Source organism: Alexandromys fortis, unplaced genomic scaffold (genome assembly GCF_014885135.2).
Source record: "Alexandromys fortis isolate MF-2015 unplaced genomic scaffold, M_Fortis_MF-2015_v1.1 scaffold_120, whole genome shotgun sequence".
NCBI classification, from domain to species: domain Eukaryota; kingdom Metazoa; phylum Chordata; class Mammalia; order Rodentia; family Cricetidae; genus Alexandromys; species Alexandromys fortis.
The window spans coordinates 4971276-4990819 of NW_026067999.1; the positions used below are offsets into that span (position 1 = coordinate 4971276).

General features: G+C 43.0%; 1 protein-coding gene and 1 long non-coding RNA gene across 9 annotated transcripts in view; one reads left to right on the plus strand and one right to left on the minus strand.

Moving 5' to 3' along the window:
* Positions 1-7189, minus strand: part of Egfl6 (EGF like domain multiple 6) — a 54799-nt gene extending 47610 nt beyond the window's left edge. For 2 of the 4 annotated variants that reach the window (XM_050160552.1, XM_050160551.1), the window contains exon 1: positions 6741-7189. In XM_050160552.1, the coding sequence (XP_050016509.1) occupies positions 6741-6808 (68 nt within the window). In that variant the 5' untranslated portion in view covers positions 6809-7189. The remainder of the gene's footprint in view (positions 1-6740) is intronic. The other 2 variants (XM_050160553.1, XM_050160550.1) reach the window with 2 other exon arrangements.
* LOC126512680 (uncharacterized) overlaps positions 1-19544 on the plus strand; it is a 531499-nt gene that overhangs the window by 58959 nt on the left and 452996 nt on the right. The window lies entirely within an intron of this gene.

Genomic DNA, 19544 nt, shown 5'->3' on the forward strand with positions numbered 1-19544 from the left:
AGGAGATATGGTCAGGAACCGAGTAAGAGAAATACCGAAGAGCGAGCTGATGATGTTTGCAAAGGTGTTCATTGCTTTTGGTATATTCGCGTTCTAATCATGCACTCATCAAATCTGAGATGCCAAGGACTATGAGTACATGGCTGGTGCACCCGTTAGGAAAGGGAAAAGATGCTTCAGTTTAAAGTATGGCTCATCATCATAATGACAATCCTGAGCAGTTTTGTCATGATTTGGGGCATGAAAGTCATGACTGGGTTCTACTGAAAAATGGCAGAGCCTGCAATGGCCTGCTTTGCCCTCTATTACTCTTGACATGAAGTCCAAGCTCATTAGCTTGACATCCTAGCTTTCTTGAAGTCTCCCTTCTTTGGTTCTTGACAGATATTGTGGGTTCATGACGACCAGTCTACCCTTTGTACTTGGAATGTGTCTTTCTTCCACATTCTTCTTTTATAGGCACATATCCATTCATTATTACCTTATTTCTATGCAAAATGACCATCGATTAAACACTGACTAACTGCTTTCTCCTCATTTTAAAGCTGATAGATGCACATTCATCCGTAAGGATAGTTCAGATGCCATGTTCTTTCCTTTCCTTTCCTTTCCTTTCCTTTCCTTTCCTTTCCTTTCCTTTCCTTTCCTTTCCTTTCCTTTCCTTTCCTTTCCTTTCCTTTCCTTTCCTTTCCTTTCCTTTCCTTTCCTTTCCTTTCCTTTCCTTTCCTTTCCTTTCTCACAGGATCTCAGGTATTCCAGGCTGGACTTGAACTTGCTATGCAGCTGAGGATGACCTTGAACTCCCAATCCTCCTGCCTTCACCTCCTGAGTGCTACGATTCCAGGTTTTCAATACCACACCCAGTTCATGTGATGCTGAGGCTTCAACCCAGGATTTTGGGTATGCTAGGTAAGCACTCACTGAGTTACATCCCCAAACCCTGAAAAAAATTCCAGATAGAGCTTCTCTGTGCAACAATCCTTGCTTTCCTAGAACTGCTTTGTAGGCCAGGCTGGCCTTGAACTCACAGAGATTCACCTGCCTCTGCCTCCTGAGTGCTGGGTAAAGGCGTGAGCCACCACTGCCTGACTGAAATTAATTAATTAATTTTTCTTTTAAAAACTGCTTGGCCCATTAGTTTTAACCTCTTATTGGCTAGCTCTTACATATTGATCTAACCCATTTCTAATATTCTGTGTAGTACCACGAGCTGGCTTACCAGGACAGTTCTTAACCTGCATCTGTCTGGAGTGGGAGAATCATGGCGACTGCCTGACTCGGCTTCTTTCTCCCAGCATTCTGTTCTGTTTTCTCCGCCTACCTAATTTTCTGTCCTATCAGGCCAAGCAGTTTTCTTTATTAGTTAACCAATGAAAGCAACAGATAAGATACAAGACCCACACGTCTTTTATTTTGGGGGGATTAGAATATAATTATATCATTTCTCATTTCCCTTTCCTCGCTCTCAGTCCCATACACCACTACTTGCTCTCTTTAAAGTTCATGGCCTCTCATTTCATTAATTGTTGTTACGTGTATATAAATATATTCCTAAGTATAATTTTGTATTTTGTTTATACACAATATAAGTAAGTGGTATAATATATACATATCTGTTCCTCTGAAACTGCTCACTTATTGTTTATGCACAAGTAACCTTATTTGCCTTTTTCATCACCTTTCCTTGGTCTTTTTTTTTTTTTTTAAGATTTCTTTGGTTTCTTCAGCTGACAAAGAAACAAAGAAAGACATTTTTTTTCTGGCCCTACGAAGTGCTCCAGTGGGGGCGGTAGATAGATATGTATCTCTGGTATTCAGGAGAAGGTTTGAGCATGCCAGTGTTCAGTTAATGTTGTTGAACTGGACCAAATTAATTTTAACTCCTTCTGGAATTTGTCTTCATCATTACAATCTGGAGATTTGAAACAGTTTCTCTCTGTGTGTGGTATATATGGGTACACACATATATGTGTGTACACATGTGTGGCTGGTGTCTTCAGTCACTCTGTAAATTAGGATGCTTTTTAAAAGACAGTCTCTCACTAAACCTGGAAGTCACCGATTGTGCTAGGCTGGCTGACCAGCAAGTCACTTCAGCTTCTTCAGTGTGGGGACTGCAAACATGCAGCCCTGTACCCCAGCTTTTATGAGGACACTGGGTAGGGAACTCAGGTCCCAATGTTTGCACAGCAAGCATTTTACTGTACCGCCCTGCCCCCCAGTCAAGTCCGCAGCCCTAAAACATTTTAGGTTGTTGAAGCCAATACACTTGAGCCTGTCTGGGAAATCATCTAATAGAACTAATCAGTACTACTGATCCCTTTGGACAAACTCCTGTACGGAGTAGAAAGAAAGATTGAGCTATTTGTGAGAGACACCGGGAACTTGAAACCTGACACTTCTTTACTGTGACATTCTGAGTAATTCAACCACAGTCCCTTTCGTAATTCGGTTTCCGTAAAACCCATACCACCTTAGGGCACCTGTCTGCTTTGCTTCCGCTGTCTCCCCGAGGGTTTGCCGTCTAGAAGTTGTTAATAGGAGAAGACAATCCTAAGGGGTCTCCTGACTCATCAGCCCAGTGACAAACAGGTACATCACAGTAGACAGAGAGCTTCATGTACTCTTTCTCCCCCGCCCCCCGAATTTAAAATTCATTATGATTGCAGGTGTGTCTGTACGTGGATAATGTGTGTGGGGGCTTCTGTACCACGGTGTGGATGGAGTGGGGGGGGGGGTCAGAGGTTAACTCTGTGGAGTTGTTTCTTCCCTTCCACATTTATGTGGGCTCCGGGATTGAACTCAGGCCCATAGACTTGCAAGTGCTTTTTACCTACTGATCCATCTCACTAGTCCCCTGCTTCATTTCTTGACATTCAAGAACCTTTGCTGTTGGCGGGCGTCAGTTTTTCCTATGGACATAAAAGGCAGAAAGCACAAGAACCTTCCACCCCAAATCCCTTATTCACGTCACCGGAGCCTAGCCTTTGCTCATTTGCCTTTGGACACACAGGTCTGATGCTCACATCCAACTGACCCTGCACAGGATTAAGTCATAGTGGTCACTTGCTTTTGTCACTGTCCCTTCCCTTCCTGCTGTAGCCTTCCCTGTTGTCCTTTCCTCTTCCCTTCCAGAGCACCCCAGGGGTCCAGCCATGTCTTTCTTTTTTTTTTTTAAAGATTTATTTATTTATTATGTATACAGTATTGTGTCTGTCTACAGGCCACCATGTAGTTGCTGGGAACCGAACTCAGGACCTTTGGAAGAGCAGGCAATGCTCTTAACCGCTGAGCCATCTCTCCAGCCCCCCCCCCCCCCAGCCATGTCTTCCTGCACCGAGATTGCCCCTGAGAGAAGATGATGGGAATATTGGGAGGATGGAAAATGTCCCTGGATCATGATGAAGCAGACTTTACAAGTGTGGACAAAGTGTTTTGAGATTTTCTTGGATGATCCACACACGGGCTTCCTATAATCACAGAGGGATTTTATAATAGGAGGAAGACAAGAAAGAAGGCAAGGTGATAAAGGAAGGAGAGATGGGAATTATTTCCACAAGCCGAGATGCTCAAAAAACAAGGCAGATTCTCCTTTGGAGCTTCCAGAAAGGACTAACATTACCAACACCCCAACTTTAGTCCCATAAGACACATTTTAGTCTTGTGACTTCCAGAACAGTAAAGCAATGCATCTGGCTTTTTTTGAAACAATGAAGTTTGTGGGTTAGTAGTATTGGAGACCTTTCCCTACTAGGGTTCCGAAAAGTTTCAACTCTCCATGTAGCCTGTGGTTAGCAGGAAGCAGTCCCCTTGGCACGAACCCCAATGTCCCTTTCTCTCTTACACATTTTTACTTGAGTTAAATAGGGGAAAGTTGTGTAGCAGATATATATTCCAAGTAGAAATTTGCTTCAAATTTACGTTCAAGAACAACACTGTTAGTAATATATTTATCCTATATGCCCAAAGGAGTGGAGTGTTGGAACTAGAGTTCTAAGCAAATCTTTCTGACCAGCATGCCTACTGGAAACACAATAACCACATGTGGCCTGTCTGATTTTCTGGTAGCTTTTAAAATGAGAAATAAATAGTAAAATTAATTTCATTAGCCTACTTTATCCAGTGCGCTATATCTACAATATTACAATCTCAACATGTAACCAATAAAAAAAAAATCAGTGAGCTAGTTTCTATTCTTTTTCCCTCTATACTAAATCCTGAGAGCCCAAAGAATATTTTTCATTTACAGCACTTCTTACCTTGTACTGGCTACATTCCTGGCACACGGTTACCATCACGTTTGCTGTTGCATACACAGTAGGTTCAGGGCATCGTAACCAGTTCTGATACCCAAAGGGCATAAAAAATTGCAAGCCAAGCCAAATTCTGATGCATATAAGAAGGTTAATATATAACTAATGAATTATTCATTAGCTCAGTGGTCACTGTTACCTCCACACTAAGCATCGCTTAAAGAGGCATATAGTTTTCCAGGCCATACAATTGTGATAGTGTTTCAGTGAAAAAGAATCTGTACTTTCTTATCTCATTGCTTTTGAAGACAGGTTCTCAAAGGCTTTATGTAGCTGAGAATGACCAAGATGGCTTGATCATCCTGCTGCATCTATCCCCTCTCCCACTCCCAGGGCTGGGATTACAGTCACGCACCGCTACTCCTGGTTTATTCCGTGCTCAACCTCGAACCCAAGACTTCATGCATGCTAAGCAGACACTCTACCAAGTGGCCTACCTACATCCCCAGCTCCCTTTTTTTTGTGTGTTTTTAATTAGAAATCTGTATGTGTCAGCTCTAGATTTTTTTTCCTGTAAATTTCAGTGAAACATTAGGGAAAAACTAGCATGTAGGGACACCTCTTTATCCCCCAATCTGTGCCTTGCCTCCTCTGTAAATGCCCCGTCCCCCCAAGATGGAGTCTGGAGCTAATTAAAGCTGGCCCTGGGGCAGCTCCCAAAGTGCCTACCACTTGACATTTCCAAGCATGTGGAGCAGATCAGCAGCACAGGGGGCAGCGAACCAGACACCGTGAAACAAGCCCACTTCACATCTTGAAAAGCACTGCACGCAGACCCTTCACACAGATTCTTCAGGCGTATATATATATAAAATTTGGTTTCTGGAGGGGGGGATCCTTTCAGCTTTTAATTTAATTTGGAGTTGCTTTGAAAGCGGATCTTCTAGAGAGACTTTGCTCCTAAAGAACTGTTAATCTCATCCCCATGAAGCACTTGGTCTTACTTGAGCCGGCTCTCTAACAAAACACAACCCTTCAGCCTTCAAGGGACCTGTGATTGGGTAAATTGCATCTGCTTGCATTTTTATCACGGGAAGGAAATTGAAACTTGCAACCTTACAGTCTAAGAACCTGGTTTGAGGGTTGTTCTGTTTGAACTTCAAAATCCCCTAATACCGTGGCAGACCCTGATGAAAGAGTTTTTCCTGTAACTTAAACAAAGTCAGGCTCACCTTTAAGGAGCTGAAGCCAAACCAAGGTCCGCCCCCTTCCTCCTCTTAGAATCAGCACTGAAAAACCTTACACAGCTGGGAAGGAGCTTGCTTCCCAGGGGACTTTGGGAAATACCTGGAATTTTTTTCCAGAGGTTGTCCCAAATTGGCTCTGGGTAGGTGGTGGTGGTATCCATGTTGTTTTTGGCATCTTATAGGGGACAGTATATTTCACAGAGATGCTGCGAAGCCTCCCGCGGAACACAGGCGAGCCTGCCGCTCCATCAAATGATTATCTTAACTCGTTAAATCTGCCACAAAGAAGCCCTGTGTGGACATGCAAGGAAAAAGCAAGGCACGGGCGGGGGCGGGTTTCCAGGGAGTCTTCCTGAAAAGGCTGCCCCCCCTGCATTTTAGAGGATGATGGGCCACATTGACTGGGATTGTTCCTGCTCTGTCACTCCCTGGCTTTGTCTCTTTGGGCGAGTTATTCAACCTCATTTCACCTCTTCAAGACAGCGATGGTAACGATAATAGCTCGAATACACAGGGGCTAGGGCTTCTGGTGGGTTAAAGAGCTGAAAGTGCTTAGTCTGTAAGACACACTATGCCTGTGGACGTTTACTATGTGGCTCTGGAACTTTCTCAGGGAAATGTTTCAGGGCCCAGAAAAGCTCCCCAATAGAAAGAAGTGGCAAAACCAAGAATGGGTTCAGCTGTCATTTTACCAACGCGAACTTTCCAGTTCATCACCCCGAATCCAAAGGCAGCTAGAACCAGAGCCCAGAAACGAGCTGCTTCAGTGCTCAACAGTAAATGTGTAAGTGCGCGTTCTGCATTCTCTTGATTTTTAGAAATTTCTTCCCTAGCGATACTAGCGATTGGCAATTAGTGAGCATCCTTCAGGGACGGTGGAAAACGCTAAATTGGCACCGGCGCTAGGTACTCATGCATCTGCACAACACGGAGGTGTCTGCACAGCAGCAAAGCTCGAGAACAACCACGGTTCAGGCGCCCAGCTTCCCTCCCTCTGTATCTGCCGGGCAAACTCAGCCAGGTGGGTGCGGGATCCACAGGCCACCCGAGGCGAAGCCCCGCCCAAGGGGCGCAGGGAAGAAAGTCAATGGGCACTCGGGTCTGACATCCTGGTGAAATCCATCCCAAACAGGCACCTTAACCTCAGCACCTAGGTGCCCCTTATATTTGTGGGTCAATGAGAAAGGGTTCCAAAGGGAGCGGTCAAGCCAAGGGAAACGTGGTCAATGCAGACACTCACCTGGTCCCTACTCCACCTGCCCCCCAGGGGAGCAGCAGCAGGAGCGCCAGACCCCAGGGCGGCTGCATATTGTCGGGGGGATCTTGTTCCTTGTCTGTGCCCCTCAGGACCTGGGACACACAGAGGCCACAGCCTCTTCTCTGCTGATCAGGACCTCAGTTTTGCACACAGCTGGCAGGCTCCGTGGCAGCGGGCGCGAGGAGACAGCCGGACTGGAGAGCTGGGGAACGTTAGGAGCTGCGAATGGCTGGGGGCGCCCTGGCGAGAAGCTCCGTTGGGTGAAGCGCCCCGGTGCACCAGCGAGGGCGGGGCGGGGCGGCCAGCACATCTGGCTGGGACCCGCCTCCAGGACGACCCGCGAGGCCTCTACACTCTACTCTCACCCTTAACTGCCCCCATCCTCCAGCTTCAGTTCACTGTGGCTGCTCAGAGGCAACTCCGATTGTCCTGTCTTTCAGGCTTGGGACAGTATGCGCTGCTGAGCTCCAGGGATTGAGATTTGAGAAGTCAAAGCAGGACCACAAATACAATCTCATTTCAATGGAGGTTTTATGGTCGGCTAGGTATTTTTCCACACAAGGCAAATCATAGGGTGTTAGAGGTCAAAGATCACCAAGTCTTGTTCAAACTTTATTATTTAACCAGTGTCGTCTTCTTATCATTCACAAATGTGACTCCAAATGATATTGTAACGTAATAACCAGTGGCAACTTGACACAAACTTGTCGTCTGGGAAGAATGAACCTTAAATGGGAAAATGCCTCCACCAAATAAGCACGGCTTTAGGGATATTTTCTTGATTAATGGGTGGTGTGGGAAGGTCCAGCTCACCGTGGGCAGTGCCACCCCTACATAGGTGGTCTTGGAAGGTATGAGAAAAAGTCCTGAATGGCATTCAACAGTGTATCTGAATCACCTCTAATCTCAGGCTTCTGACTTGAGTTCTTGCCTTGCTTTTCCTTCAGGATGGTTCAGAATGAGGAAGCGAACAAACCCACTTTCCTCCCTAAATTGCTTTTGGTCATGGTGTTTAATTACAACAATAGAAAGCAAGCTAAGCAGAAAGGCAGAAACAAAGAAACTTTGTGAGTTCAGAGAACGCTTTCAGGCACTAATGAGTTATTTATTTTGACTCATAGCAGAAGGAATATCGGTTTCTTCTTGTCCCCACATTCACACCCTTTGACATGTAGGCACAGCTCATGACCCCACGCCTTGACACTGGACTTGCTTTGGTAACTTGCTTTGGCTGATCATGTTTGGACAGAAGCACAGTGTAGCAATACTAACCCCATGCCTAAAGACCTCCGTGCCTCTGTTTGGTATATGAGAAGACATGCCAGTTAGCTTGACGGCCTAAACCGGATGAGGAACAGGTGGAACACAGCTACCTACCTGGCCCATTAGCAGACCTCCAGCTCAAGGAGCACAGCACAGACAAGCTACAAAGACTTGTTGGAATGGAGTCTCTTCTTGTTTTTAAAACAATTTTTTTAATGGGACTGGAGAGATTGCTCAGTGGCTAAGTACAGTTGCTGCTCTTCCAGAGGATGAGCAGAGACCAAAGAAAGAATTCCACCTTCCACCTAAGTCTAACTGAGTAAACCTTTGTGTTTATTGAGTTTACTTAGAGAAACATGGGGGAGACTCAAAGCCATCACAGAAACAAAACCTGCACCCCTGAAGCTCTCTCTGTTCAACCTGCAGGAGGCTCCCCTGAAGAAAGCCTCTTCTTCCCATAATTGTTTACTAGTTTTCTTGTATTTGGAGACTGACTCTCACTATGCAATCCTGGCTGACCTGCAACTATGTGGACCAGGCTGGCCCCGAACTCACAGAGATATTACCTGCCTCTGTTTAAGTGCTAGAATTCAAGGTGAGCACCACCACAGCAGGCTCTGTGTACTTGTTTTTTATAGCCTTGGGGAGACTTATCGATTTTATAACCTTCGAAGCTTCTAAAGCCTGTGAATTTGGTTTGACCAGCCTTCTTCTGTGCATGGCGAATGATTCAATTGAGAGATAATAGCTACACGTCAGGTTCTGAACTCTATACCTAAAATATTTTAAAGGAAATGGGACATGTATTTGATCTTGGTGTAGGTTTTCCCACAGGTAGACACTGGGACAAGGATTTAAATGGAAATAGTTTGTTCTGGTGGCACTCAAGGAAACAATAAATATGTAAATATGTAGTTTTTTTTTCTTTTTGCTCTTGGGGGAACAGCACCACCCAGCTCCCAAATAAGTACATGGAGACTTATTCTTACTTATGAATGCCCGGCCTTAGCTTGGGTTGTTTCTAGACAGCTTGTCTTTAATTATTCCATCTACCCTTCTCTTTTATTTCTATTCATTCTCTCTGCCTGCCAGCTTCACCTATCCTTTCCCTGCCTTGCCATTGGCCATTCAGTTCTTTATTAGACAGATCAGGTGTTTTAGGCAGCATAACATAGTTTTACCGAGTTAAACATTGCAACATAAAAGAATACAACACATCTTTGCATCATTAAATATCCCACAGCACAAATGAATGTGGTACATCTTAAATTAATATTCCACCACTACAATACAAGGTGTGTATCATGTCACTGAACCCTCATGCTCCTGGAATCATCGGAGAACACTAGTCTCCAATGATCTTACCCTAATGTGAGGAGCCTGGAGTAGTTACACTCCGTCCCTATTCAGCAAAGGCCTGCCAGACTCTATCAAGGGGGTATCTTAGACGTTCCGTTTTCTGTGCAGAGAGCAGAGTGGCAGGGAGTGACTCAGCCAAAGGACACTAGATACTGGCTATTTATTGGGTGTCTGACTGGAAAGCAGGGGCTGGGGGGGCATGAGCAAGATGCCATGTTACCTGTTACCTAGCCTGGAAATTCAGCTGAACTGAAAATTATGAGTATTCCTGCCACTTTCCCCTAAAGGCTTAGATACTGATTCTTCATCCAACTACCCATTCCTTCAGAGAAACAACTCTTCCAAAACTCTAAACTAGTCGCCTCGTATAAGGGGCTCATTCTTTATTCTTAGACTCTCCATTATAAAGCTCAAAGGAACATCTTGCATTGATATTTATCTGTCAATTTCTAGTTTCTGGCAATTCAGTTTTCTTTGTCCCTTCATTCCTTCCATCCTTGCTCCTTTCATTAGTTTTCAGAGCAAAGCTATCTTCCATAAGCTTAAGTGCGGCGTACATTTGAGCAGGTAGCTTCCGGCGAAGTCAAACACTTCTAGTCAATCCATCTTAAATCCTGGGGAAGCTTGGACAAAGGAACTATTGGCCATACGAGGAACAGGGAAGGAACTTGGAAATGAGGTAATGGCAGGTGAGATGTCAGATACAAATTGCCACCTGGAGGCAAGCATTTTGAATAACCGCGCTGGCACTGTTGACTTTGAAGGGAAAGTTGGCAGCTGATCTTTAGGAGGCTGAACTCCATTCTACAAAGGGAAAATGATCTTTGATCAGAATACCATAAAATCACCTGTGCCTTGTATAGGAATTTATCTTTTAACTAGTTCTCATTTAGCTCTCTGTGAGGAACAAGTTTGATGGAATATTTTTCCTGAACACACACACACACACACACGGGGGGGGGGGGGGGAGAGAAGGAGGAGGGAGGGAGGGAGAGAGACAGACAGACAGACATAGAGAGACAGAGACAGAAACAGAGACACTAGGCCAATGTTTTCAACTTCAATGTCAATTCCAATGATCTGGGGATCTCCCTGAAAGACAGAAGTAGTAGCATTTCATTTGTATTTTAATAAGTAAAGCTTGCCTGAAGATCAAAAAAGTAAAACAGCCCCACTGGCCAGCCTTACAGACCAGGCTGCAATGACACACACCTTTATTTTTTATTTTTTTTTTAATTTTAATTTTTTTTATTTTTATTTTTTTTAGAGGCATAAGGCTCCAGGATCCCAAGCCTGGAGATTACATCTTTATTTATTATATGGCCCTATTATATCATATTTTTATGTGGTATCCCAAGAATAATTCTTCAGAGACCAGTGTGCATTTCTTGGTATTACGTCTTTGATATAAAAAGTGCCAAAATTCCTCTCCTTGCTCAACTAGCCCTGACCACAGTACTTGGTCTTTTTTTTTTTTTTAAGCTTCTGACATTTATTTATTTATTTATTTATTTATTTATTTATTAAAGAGTACTCACTCATATTTGGTTTCTAGCCATAAATAAAGGACATTGAGCCTATAATCCGTGATCCTAGAGAAGCTAAATAAGAAGGTGAACCCAAAGAAAGACATATAGTCATCCTCCTGGAGATTAACTTTCATTGGGCGATGAAAGGAGACAGAGACCCAAATTGAAACACCGGACTGAAACCCCAAGGTCCAAATCAGGAGCAGAAGGAGAGAGAGCACGAGCAAGGAACTCAGGACCACGAGGGGTGCACCCACATACTGAGACATTGGGGATGATCTATCGGGAACTCAACAAGGCCAGCAGGACTGGGTCTGAAAAAGCATGGGATAAAACCGGACTCTGAACATAGTGGACAATGAGGACTACTGAGACCTCAAGAACAATGGCACTGGGTTTTTGATCCTACTGCACGTATTGGCTTTGTAGGAGCCTAGGCAGTTTGACACACACCTTTAATCCCAGTAGCCATGCTATCTTGCCATGGAAACCAGGTGGTAGTGGTGCATGCCTTAATCCCAGAACTAGAGAGGATTATAAAACAGGAGGAGGCAGCTCTCAGTCTCAGTCTCATTCTGAGATTCCTGGAGGCAGGATCACAATTGTTGGACTGAAGCCAGTGTCTGGCTGCTTTGCTTTTCTGGTCTTCAGGTTGAACCCCAATATCTGTCACTGAGTTTTTATTAATCATGCTTCATCAGATACTGTTGTTAGGTGGGGCTAAGGTTCAAAAGCCTTTATAAAAGCTTCTAAAAGGCACTCATGTTGTTTGCTGGAGGGTCCCATTTAGGGTAGTGGCAGCTACAGGTTATCTAGATTGGTAGAAAGTTCAGCTGTATAATGGCATTGCATGGAAAGCTTTGCCACCACAGATGCCTAGGCCACACCTCCAGAGATCCAAAAGCCTGGACTATGGCTTGGGTATAGAAACACGCAGAAAACACCTAGGTGATTCTCATGAACACCCAATGCTGAGTGCCACTAGTATGAACAGCACCAACTTTTTTTATTGCCTAAATAAAATTAATGCTTTTGTGTTTCCAGCACACAGTCTTTCCCCTCATAATCCATGCTGCTTTCTTTTAACCCCCTCGTGTGTGTGTGTGTGTGTGTGTGTGTGTGTGTGTTATAGCATTAGTGTAGAACTTAGAGAACAATCTGGAGTGTCTTTCTTGTTTACTACTCTGTATGCCATGCTAGCTGGCCCAGAAGTATGCAGAGAAGCTCTTGTCTCCACCACTCACCTTACTATAGGAGCTCAGATTATACATGTGCATTACTATACCTGGATTTATGTGAATTCTGGGGACTTGGACCCAGGTCACTTGTGCCGCAAGTGCTTTATTCACAGAGCCATCTTACCAGCCCTGGCACAGGTGTGTGGTTCCCTAGAGCTTGCTTATGTAGATCAGGTGGGCCTTGAACTTGCAGAGATCTCTTACCTCTCTCTACCTTCCAAGTATTGAAATCACAGAGATATTCCACCATACCTGGATTATTAATGCTGTTTTCTTGGTCACCCTTTACATTGAAGACACCTTCTAATCCTTAATCTTCCATGTTCATTGGAGCCCATCAACATGTTCGACAAGTTTGCCATGTTTTCTGAGTCAGTTTCTTGCCACCTCTTCTTATTGGATGAGTGGAGTCAATGACGAAGAGTATGACAATTGGAGTCTGCTGCCCTCTCTGTCTTGCAGCATACATTGGATTGGTTTCCTTCATCCTGTGTCTGTGGCAGAAAACAGCTACCAGTCACTTCATATTTCTTCCCTTCCTTTCTTCTCTCTTTCTTTCACCTCTCTCTGATCTTTCCTACTTTGCTTGCTCAAGTGTCTTTTTGGATTCCTATTAAGTGCTAGACTGTGGGCTAGTTAGTGAGAATCACGTAGTGGAAAAGTCCATTGGATACTTCCTGCTTCTCCATTTCCCAGGTGAAGTGAGCTGGACCAATTGACCTGCAGTTTATAGAATGTTTGGTCTACTTTGATAATGATTATTACCTCTCATAGAAGAACAAAATCTAAATCAAGACTGAAAGTGAAAAGGAAATGACACTTGGATCAATTCTTCCTATCAAATTTTGATAGCTCTTGGAACGTTCCACTTGGTATATGAGGAAGACGTGGCTGATAATTGTGCAGTGATTACTACATGAGAGATAATTTATAGAGAGAAGTGATTTAATGTTGACAACACCTACACCAGGCAGATGATATCACTCAATTTTACAGATGAGAAATGTGAATTTTATGGCATCTCAATATCTTACTTAAGATGACCTAACAATGTAATGGTGTGAGAAGTCCTTCTGTCTATGTGTTGCTTTTAGTGGTTAATAAATAAAGAAACTGCTTTGGGCCTATAGCAGAGCAGGGCAGAACAGAGCTAAGTGGGGAAAACTAAACTGAATACTGGGGAAAAGAAGGCAGAGTCAGAGAGAAGCCATGAAGCTCCTCTAATGACAGACAAGCCGGAAACCTTGTCAGTAAACCACAGCCATATGGTGATACAGAGATTAATGGAGATGGGTTAAATTAATATGTAAGAGTTAGCCAATAAGAGGCTAGCACTAATGGGCCAAGCAGTGATTTAATTAATACAGTTTCTGTGTTTTGGAGTCTGGGCAGCCAGGAAATGAGCAAGTAGCCTTCTACAACAATGTAACATTATAAAGATGTGAGTTTTGGAACTCAGCTGTTACGAGTTTTGGAATTCAGCTCTTCAGAGTGCCTGAGTTTGGGTTCAAGCACCCATATGATAGCTTGCAACTATCAGTAACTCCAATTCCAGGGTATACAGTGCCCTCTTGTGGCATTTGTGGGCACCAGGCATTTATGTGGTGCATATATGTACATGCTGACAAAATACTCATACACATAAAATGCATCTAAAATACAGAGAGAAAGGTTTGAGCTTTGAACTCAGACCTCACTGGAGATTAATTTGAAACCTAATTTCATTCTTTTGGGAGACAAAGTCTCAATGTGTAGTGGTCAAGTCCGACCTTGAATTCCTTTTGAAGCCCAGGCTGACCTCAAACTCACAGCAATTCTCCTGCCTCAGTAGTGTTATAGACATGTGCCACCGTATCTGGCTTCTATCTTTAAATTGGGAGTGTGTAATCTGGTAATGCTGGAGTGATGTCAATTCCCTATCAGAAACATATTTGATTCCATGTGCTGGAAACAAAAGAAAATAGTGGGATTTTTTTTTTTTTTGTTTTGTTTTTCGAGACAGGGTTTCTCCGTAGCTTTGGAGCCTGTCCTGGCACTAGCTCTTGTAGACCAGGCTGGCCTAGAACTCACAGAGATCCGCCTGCCTCTGCCTCCCGAGTGCTGGGATTAAAGGCATGCGCCACCACCGCCCGGCGAGTGGGATAATATTTTATGTGCAGGGAAGTATGTTCTAGTGAGAGACATTATGGCAGTTTTCAGGGGCCCACGAGTCTTTCAGCTTATCCAACCCATGGCCCTTAGGCTACATGCGGATGATGATAACTAAGAATGTAGCCCCACACAAAGTTGTATAGTTACTGAAAACATTATGAAAATTATTTTACAGTTTTGTGTGCATGTGCCTATGAGGCATGTTCATGTACACATTTGTGTGTTTGTGTATGCACGCGCATGCTAGATTTCAACACTGGGCGTCTTTCTCATATACTCTACATTTTACTTAATTATTTACATAGATACTTTTGATAAAACTTCTCCTCACTGAATCTAGAGCTTATAGATGCAGCTTGACTAGCTGTTTAGCAAGTCCCAGGGATTCCCCTGCCTCTACCTCTCCGGTGCTGGAATTTTTGTATGCTACTGTGCATAGCTTTCTATACGAGTGTGGGGGAATCTGCTCTTATGCTTGCATGAAAAGCACTTCACTGACTGAGCCATATTCCCATCCCTGCAATTTTGTTTTTAAGTTCTGTAACTCAATTGCCTGTTTCTTTTTTTTTTTTCTTTTTTTTTTTTTTTTTAGTTTTTCGAGACAGGGTTTCTCTGTGGCTTTGGAGCCTGTCCTGGCACTAGCTCTTGTAGACCAGGCTGGTCTCGAACTCACAGAGATCCACCTGCCTCTGCCTCCCAAGTGCTGGGATTAAAGGCGTGCACCACCATCGCCCGGCAATTGCCTGTTTCTTGAGTGTGAACTTCATAGTGTTGAAATGTCAACCTTTTCTTTTGTCACTAATAAATAGAAAGATTTTCTTGTTCGTGAATGAAATCTTACTGCCTGGCTCTTAGCTCTCTTGGTTTTGGATATGTAGCTGTCCAACTGAAAACCCTCCACAAGCAATGGCTTGGCTTTTGTCTTGGATGAAGTAGGGTGGTGGATTATAGGCCTAGTCCATTCTGTGTACTTCATGCCTCACTGTGCATAAATACCCCTTGCTGCTTTCCCGCCCGCAGTTGAATGTTGGAACTTGACCTCCTGCTGCAAGGCTTGTCTGTCTGCGTTTTCCTGTGGAAATCCTCTATGATGGTTTGTGACAGCCGGAGCCAGGCAACCTAGTTCTGACAAGTCACTCCAACTTGATTTGGAAAGATTTGCTTGAGAAATGTTCTGTATATTCTGCAGACTGGAATGACATTTGTGATCCTTTAGAATCACTTGCAATATCAAAATTTACCCAAATGAAATACTTTTAAAATGTGCATTCCTATTTTCAAAGACTTCTCATACATAACATACAGGCACACTCATTCCTTTAGTCCACATTAATTGTCCCCTCACTAATCCTGTGCTGGACACTGTTTGGGTGGGATCGAAAGATGAATGACATAATCCTTTGCCCTGGGTGGCAGAAATGCAAACACATTATTAGAACTCATGGCATAAGTGTTAACAGAAGTACTTCAGGGTGCCTTGGAAACGAGGAAGGAAGAGGCTCAGTCCTTTGTGTTTCATACATTTAAGTGTTTGCCCCTGTTTTATCCTTTACTTTCATGAACTATTTTCTAGCATGACTTCATTTAGAAAGGAGGAAAATAGGAAATCCTGAAAATTGCCTTCGCTCAGGTGACTTGTTGCGAGCATGTCCTGACACAGCACTTGCGCTGCTTGACTACACCAGACATTCAGGGGAACCAGGATCTAGTTGAGGCTTCTGCCAACTTCCTTAGTTTGGACAAACCAGTTCACTTCTTTCAGCCTCCCCCGCCACCTCTCTCTCTTCTCCTTTCTTCTCTCTCGCCCTTTCTCCCCCTCTTGCCCTCTCTCCCTCTCCACCCCTCAGTGTGTGTATATATGATATACATATCTGCTAAGGATTCTGGGTCAATAAATAGTTCCTTCCAATGTTCTTTGACTTTTTGGTCTAAAAAGTGGGGAAAAAGTATTATGATCTCCCCAACTGTATTTGCAATTACAAAATCAGGTTAGTTTCAACAAAGAAGGGATGTTTGTTTATTCAATGAATGAGTGAGCCTCCATGTTAATTAGCTCCTTTAATTCCACTGAAGTAGTGTCTTCGATAGTGCGTTGTAGGCAGGCACAGTGGAACATACTTAGAATCCCAGCACTCAGGAGACAGAGGTACGATGATTGCCACAAGTTTGAAGCCAGCCTGGTTTACAAAGCAAGTTCCAATCAGCCAGAATTACACATTGAGACCTTCTACTCCCCCAACCCTGCCTCAGCAAAAAAAAAAAAAAAAAAAAAAAATAGTGATTGGTAGGTGCACACTTCTGACTGCACTGTAGTGATGAGGCCAAAGTGGATACACTGGCCATATTGTTCATCTCTAGGGATGTGGAATTGATGCACTTAAGAACTATAGTCATTCAGGTGCGGTGCAGAGTTGTGATGGGAGAAGCCCAAGGCACGTTTAAGCTCAAGTCATGACAGGGAACTGATGAGGAATCATCAAGAGCAAGGCCAATGTGTTAGGAAGGAGGAGATACTTGGAGACTGGGTGACTACGAATATATACATCTATAGCTACACATCCACATGTCTATGGATGAGTCTAGCTGTTGATGCATCTATATATACAGAGAGATGGGTATCTGTGACTATAGGTCTAGCTATATAACTCTGCTATCTTTTTATATCAATGCCAGTATTTCTATACCATTATATCTATACATGTGCAACCATATCTTCACATCACTTCTTTATCTCTGCCACAAGATCCATAGCTACCTATAGGTCTAAAACTCTACCTCTCTCAATGTATCTACAGCACTATATACTACATATTATATACTATATGTATAATGACCTGCAGCCCTGTAATTATATCACCACCACTCCATCTACACTTTCATGTGCATATTGCAATGGCTGTAATAACACCATCTATGCCTCAACATACAAGTTTCTGTTAATCAGCAAGCAAAATGTGCTGTAGTTTTGAAAGGCTGAGTTTCACACTAGGGACTTTGAAGCCTCTTATAGTAAACAACATTATTGCCTTTATAATGCCTCTCTAGCATTTCCCCGTGATGATCCAAGAGCTTACCTTGGACACTTGAAACTGCGTCCAGGGGATATCTATTTAGTCTCTGAAGGCAGCCCTAACCCTATGATGAACAGAGGTTTGGTGATCAAACATCCCAGCAATGTCCCTTCCTGTGGGGAAACCTCAGAAGCATATTCAGCCCTGGTTGCCTGACTTCCTCAGTGGGACTGATTTCCAGGCTCCACCTGAAAGAATGCGAGAGCTCACCTAGCCTTCCTCTTGTTCCTCTAGTTCCTCAGATCACCTTCCAGAGACTGCCTTGCCTTTGGGGGACCACCTCCCCAACAAGACACTTATGTATACTAGTAAAGTCATTTCCATCCAAAGACTGAATTGCATCTTGTAGGAAATCTGGAAAGAGAATCCCTCTTTAAATCCATTTATCATAAATCTTACTGTTTGGGTGAGCTCTGAAGTTTCTCATAGTCAAGTTGAACACAATAGGGTACTTGCTCTTTTTCAGATGTATCATTAGCTATTTTACAAGACATGTCCATTTATCTATCCTACACTGAGTACCAAGGGAATGGAATCCATGCCTGTCCCTCTCTCATTGCCCGGGTGTACTTTTTATTTTACTAAACTTGTAGACATGGTGTGTTGGTTGTATGGTGTCAGAATGGAAAAAAAAACCCTGTCTTTTACAGTCTGTTCCTACTTCAGCAAAGTATCATATATTCACCACATGATAGATTTATGATGTATGTAAATTCCAATATTTCCTTCCTTCATCAAATGTGTTGGATAAGAATTAATGTAACTGAGAACTTCTTTTAGAAACACAATGTGATAATAATTATGCCCCCCCTTTCAAACAGAAAAAGAATATTTAATAGCATTTTGCTCATGTTGAAGTCTTTGGCTTATGCAAATTAAATACCCTGCATGTACAGTTAGCTTCCATTAATATCATGAAGACAATTTAGATGGCTCCTTAAGCTTGGAGTTCCATATGACACCATAGATCTGGGCTTCATGGTGCATGTCTGGCTATTCAGGAGTCAAAGGCAAGAGATTTAAAAAGGTTCAAGTCATGTCTGGGCTACAGAGTGAGTTCAATGAGGGCCAGTCTGAACAACATAATTTCATTTTATCAAAATGAAAAAGCAAAAAGAGGGCTTGCTGTAGCTTGGTGGTAGAGAACTTACCAGCTTCAGTACTCTAGCTAACAGCAACACAGGCCTGATGGGAATATATGACTTTGTTTAAAATTTAAAGTTTTCTTTTGTTTGCTCTTTGATATATTTTTATTTGATGTCATTCTTTTTTTTTTTTTTGTTTCTCTGTGTAACAGCTTTGACTGTCATGGAACTAGCTCTTTTAGACCAAGCTGGCCTCAAACTCATAGAGATCCATTTGCCTCTGCCTCCTGAGTGCTGAGATTAAAGGCGTGCGCCAGTACCACCTGGCACTTAATGTCATTCTTATGGTGGCCACTTGAGGAAACAACAAGGGACAACAAAAAGCAGACAGTAAACAAGTAAGCTAATATGTATTTAATATAGCTTTCATACATTTAAAGCTTTATTATTATTATTATTATTTTAACTGTGTGTATGTGTGCATTTGAGTATTTGTGGGTATCTGTGTGCGGTAATGTGTAGGTGCCCATAGAAGCCATAGGTGTCAGCTACTCCTTCTGGAGCTGGAGTTTCAGGCACTTGTGAACTACCTGATAGGGGTACTAAGAATTGAACTCAGGTCCTCAGGAAGAATATTAGATGCTCTTAATCACTTAACCATCTCTCTGACCACCCATAGCTCTTATATTTAGCTATAAACCATTAGAAAGTAAGTCAGAGATAGTGTTCTAGTTTGACTTTACCTTTACAAAAGCAGTATGGAGATTTTAGTGAAGTTGCTGTTCCATGTCTGACTTTATAAATCATTTATTTAAACGACATCTGCTTTCTAAAACATCCTTAAAAGAAAAATTTTACAAAGTATTTTTTACTAACCAAGTATTCATCTGGTCTCTTTTGACTACATATGGAGAGATATTAATTACCACACGTGTGTCTTGCAAATGTGACTTGGGAGCTCATGCAAAATGGCTGCCCAAAGTCTAATGTTACCAACTCTGGGATAAGGAGGGATCTTTCAACATTAGGAAACAAGGGAAAACAACACAAGTGTGAAACTTCAGCATGAGATATCTTATTCCTGCAGGGA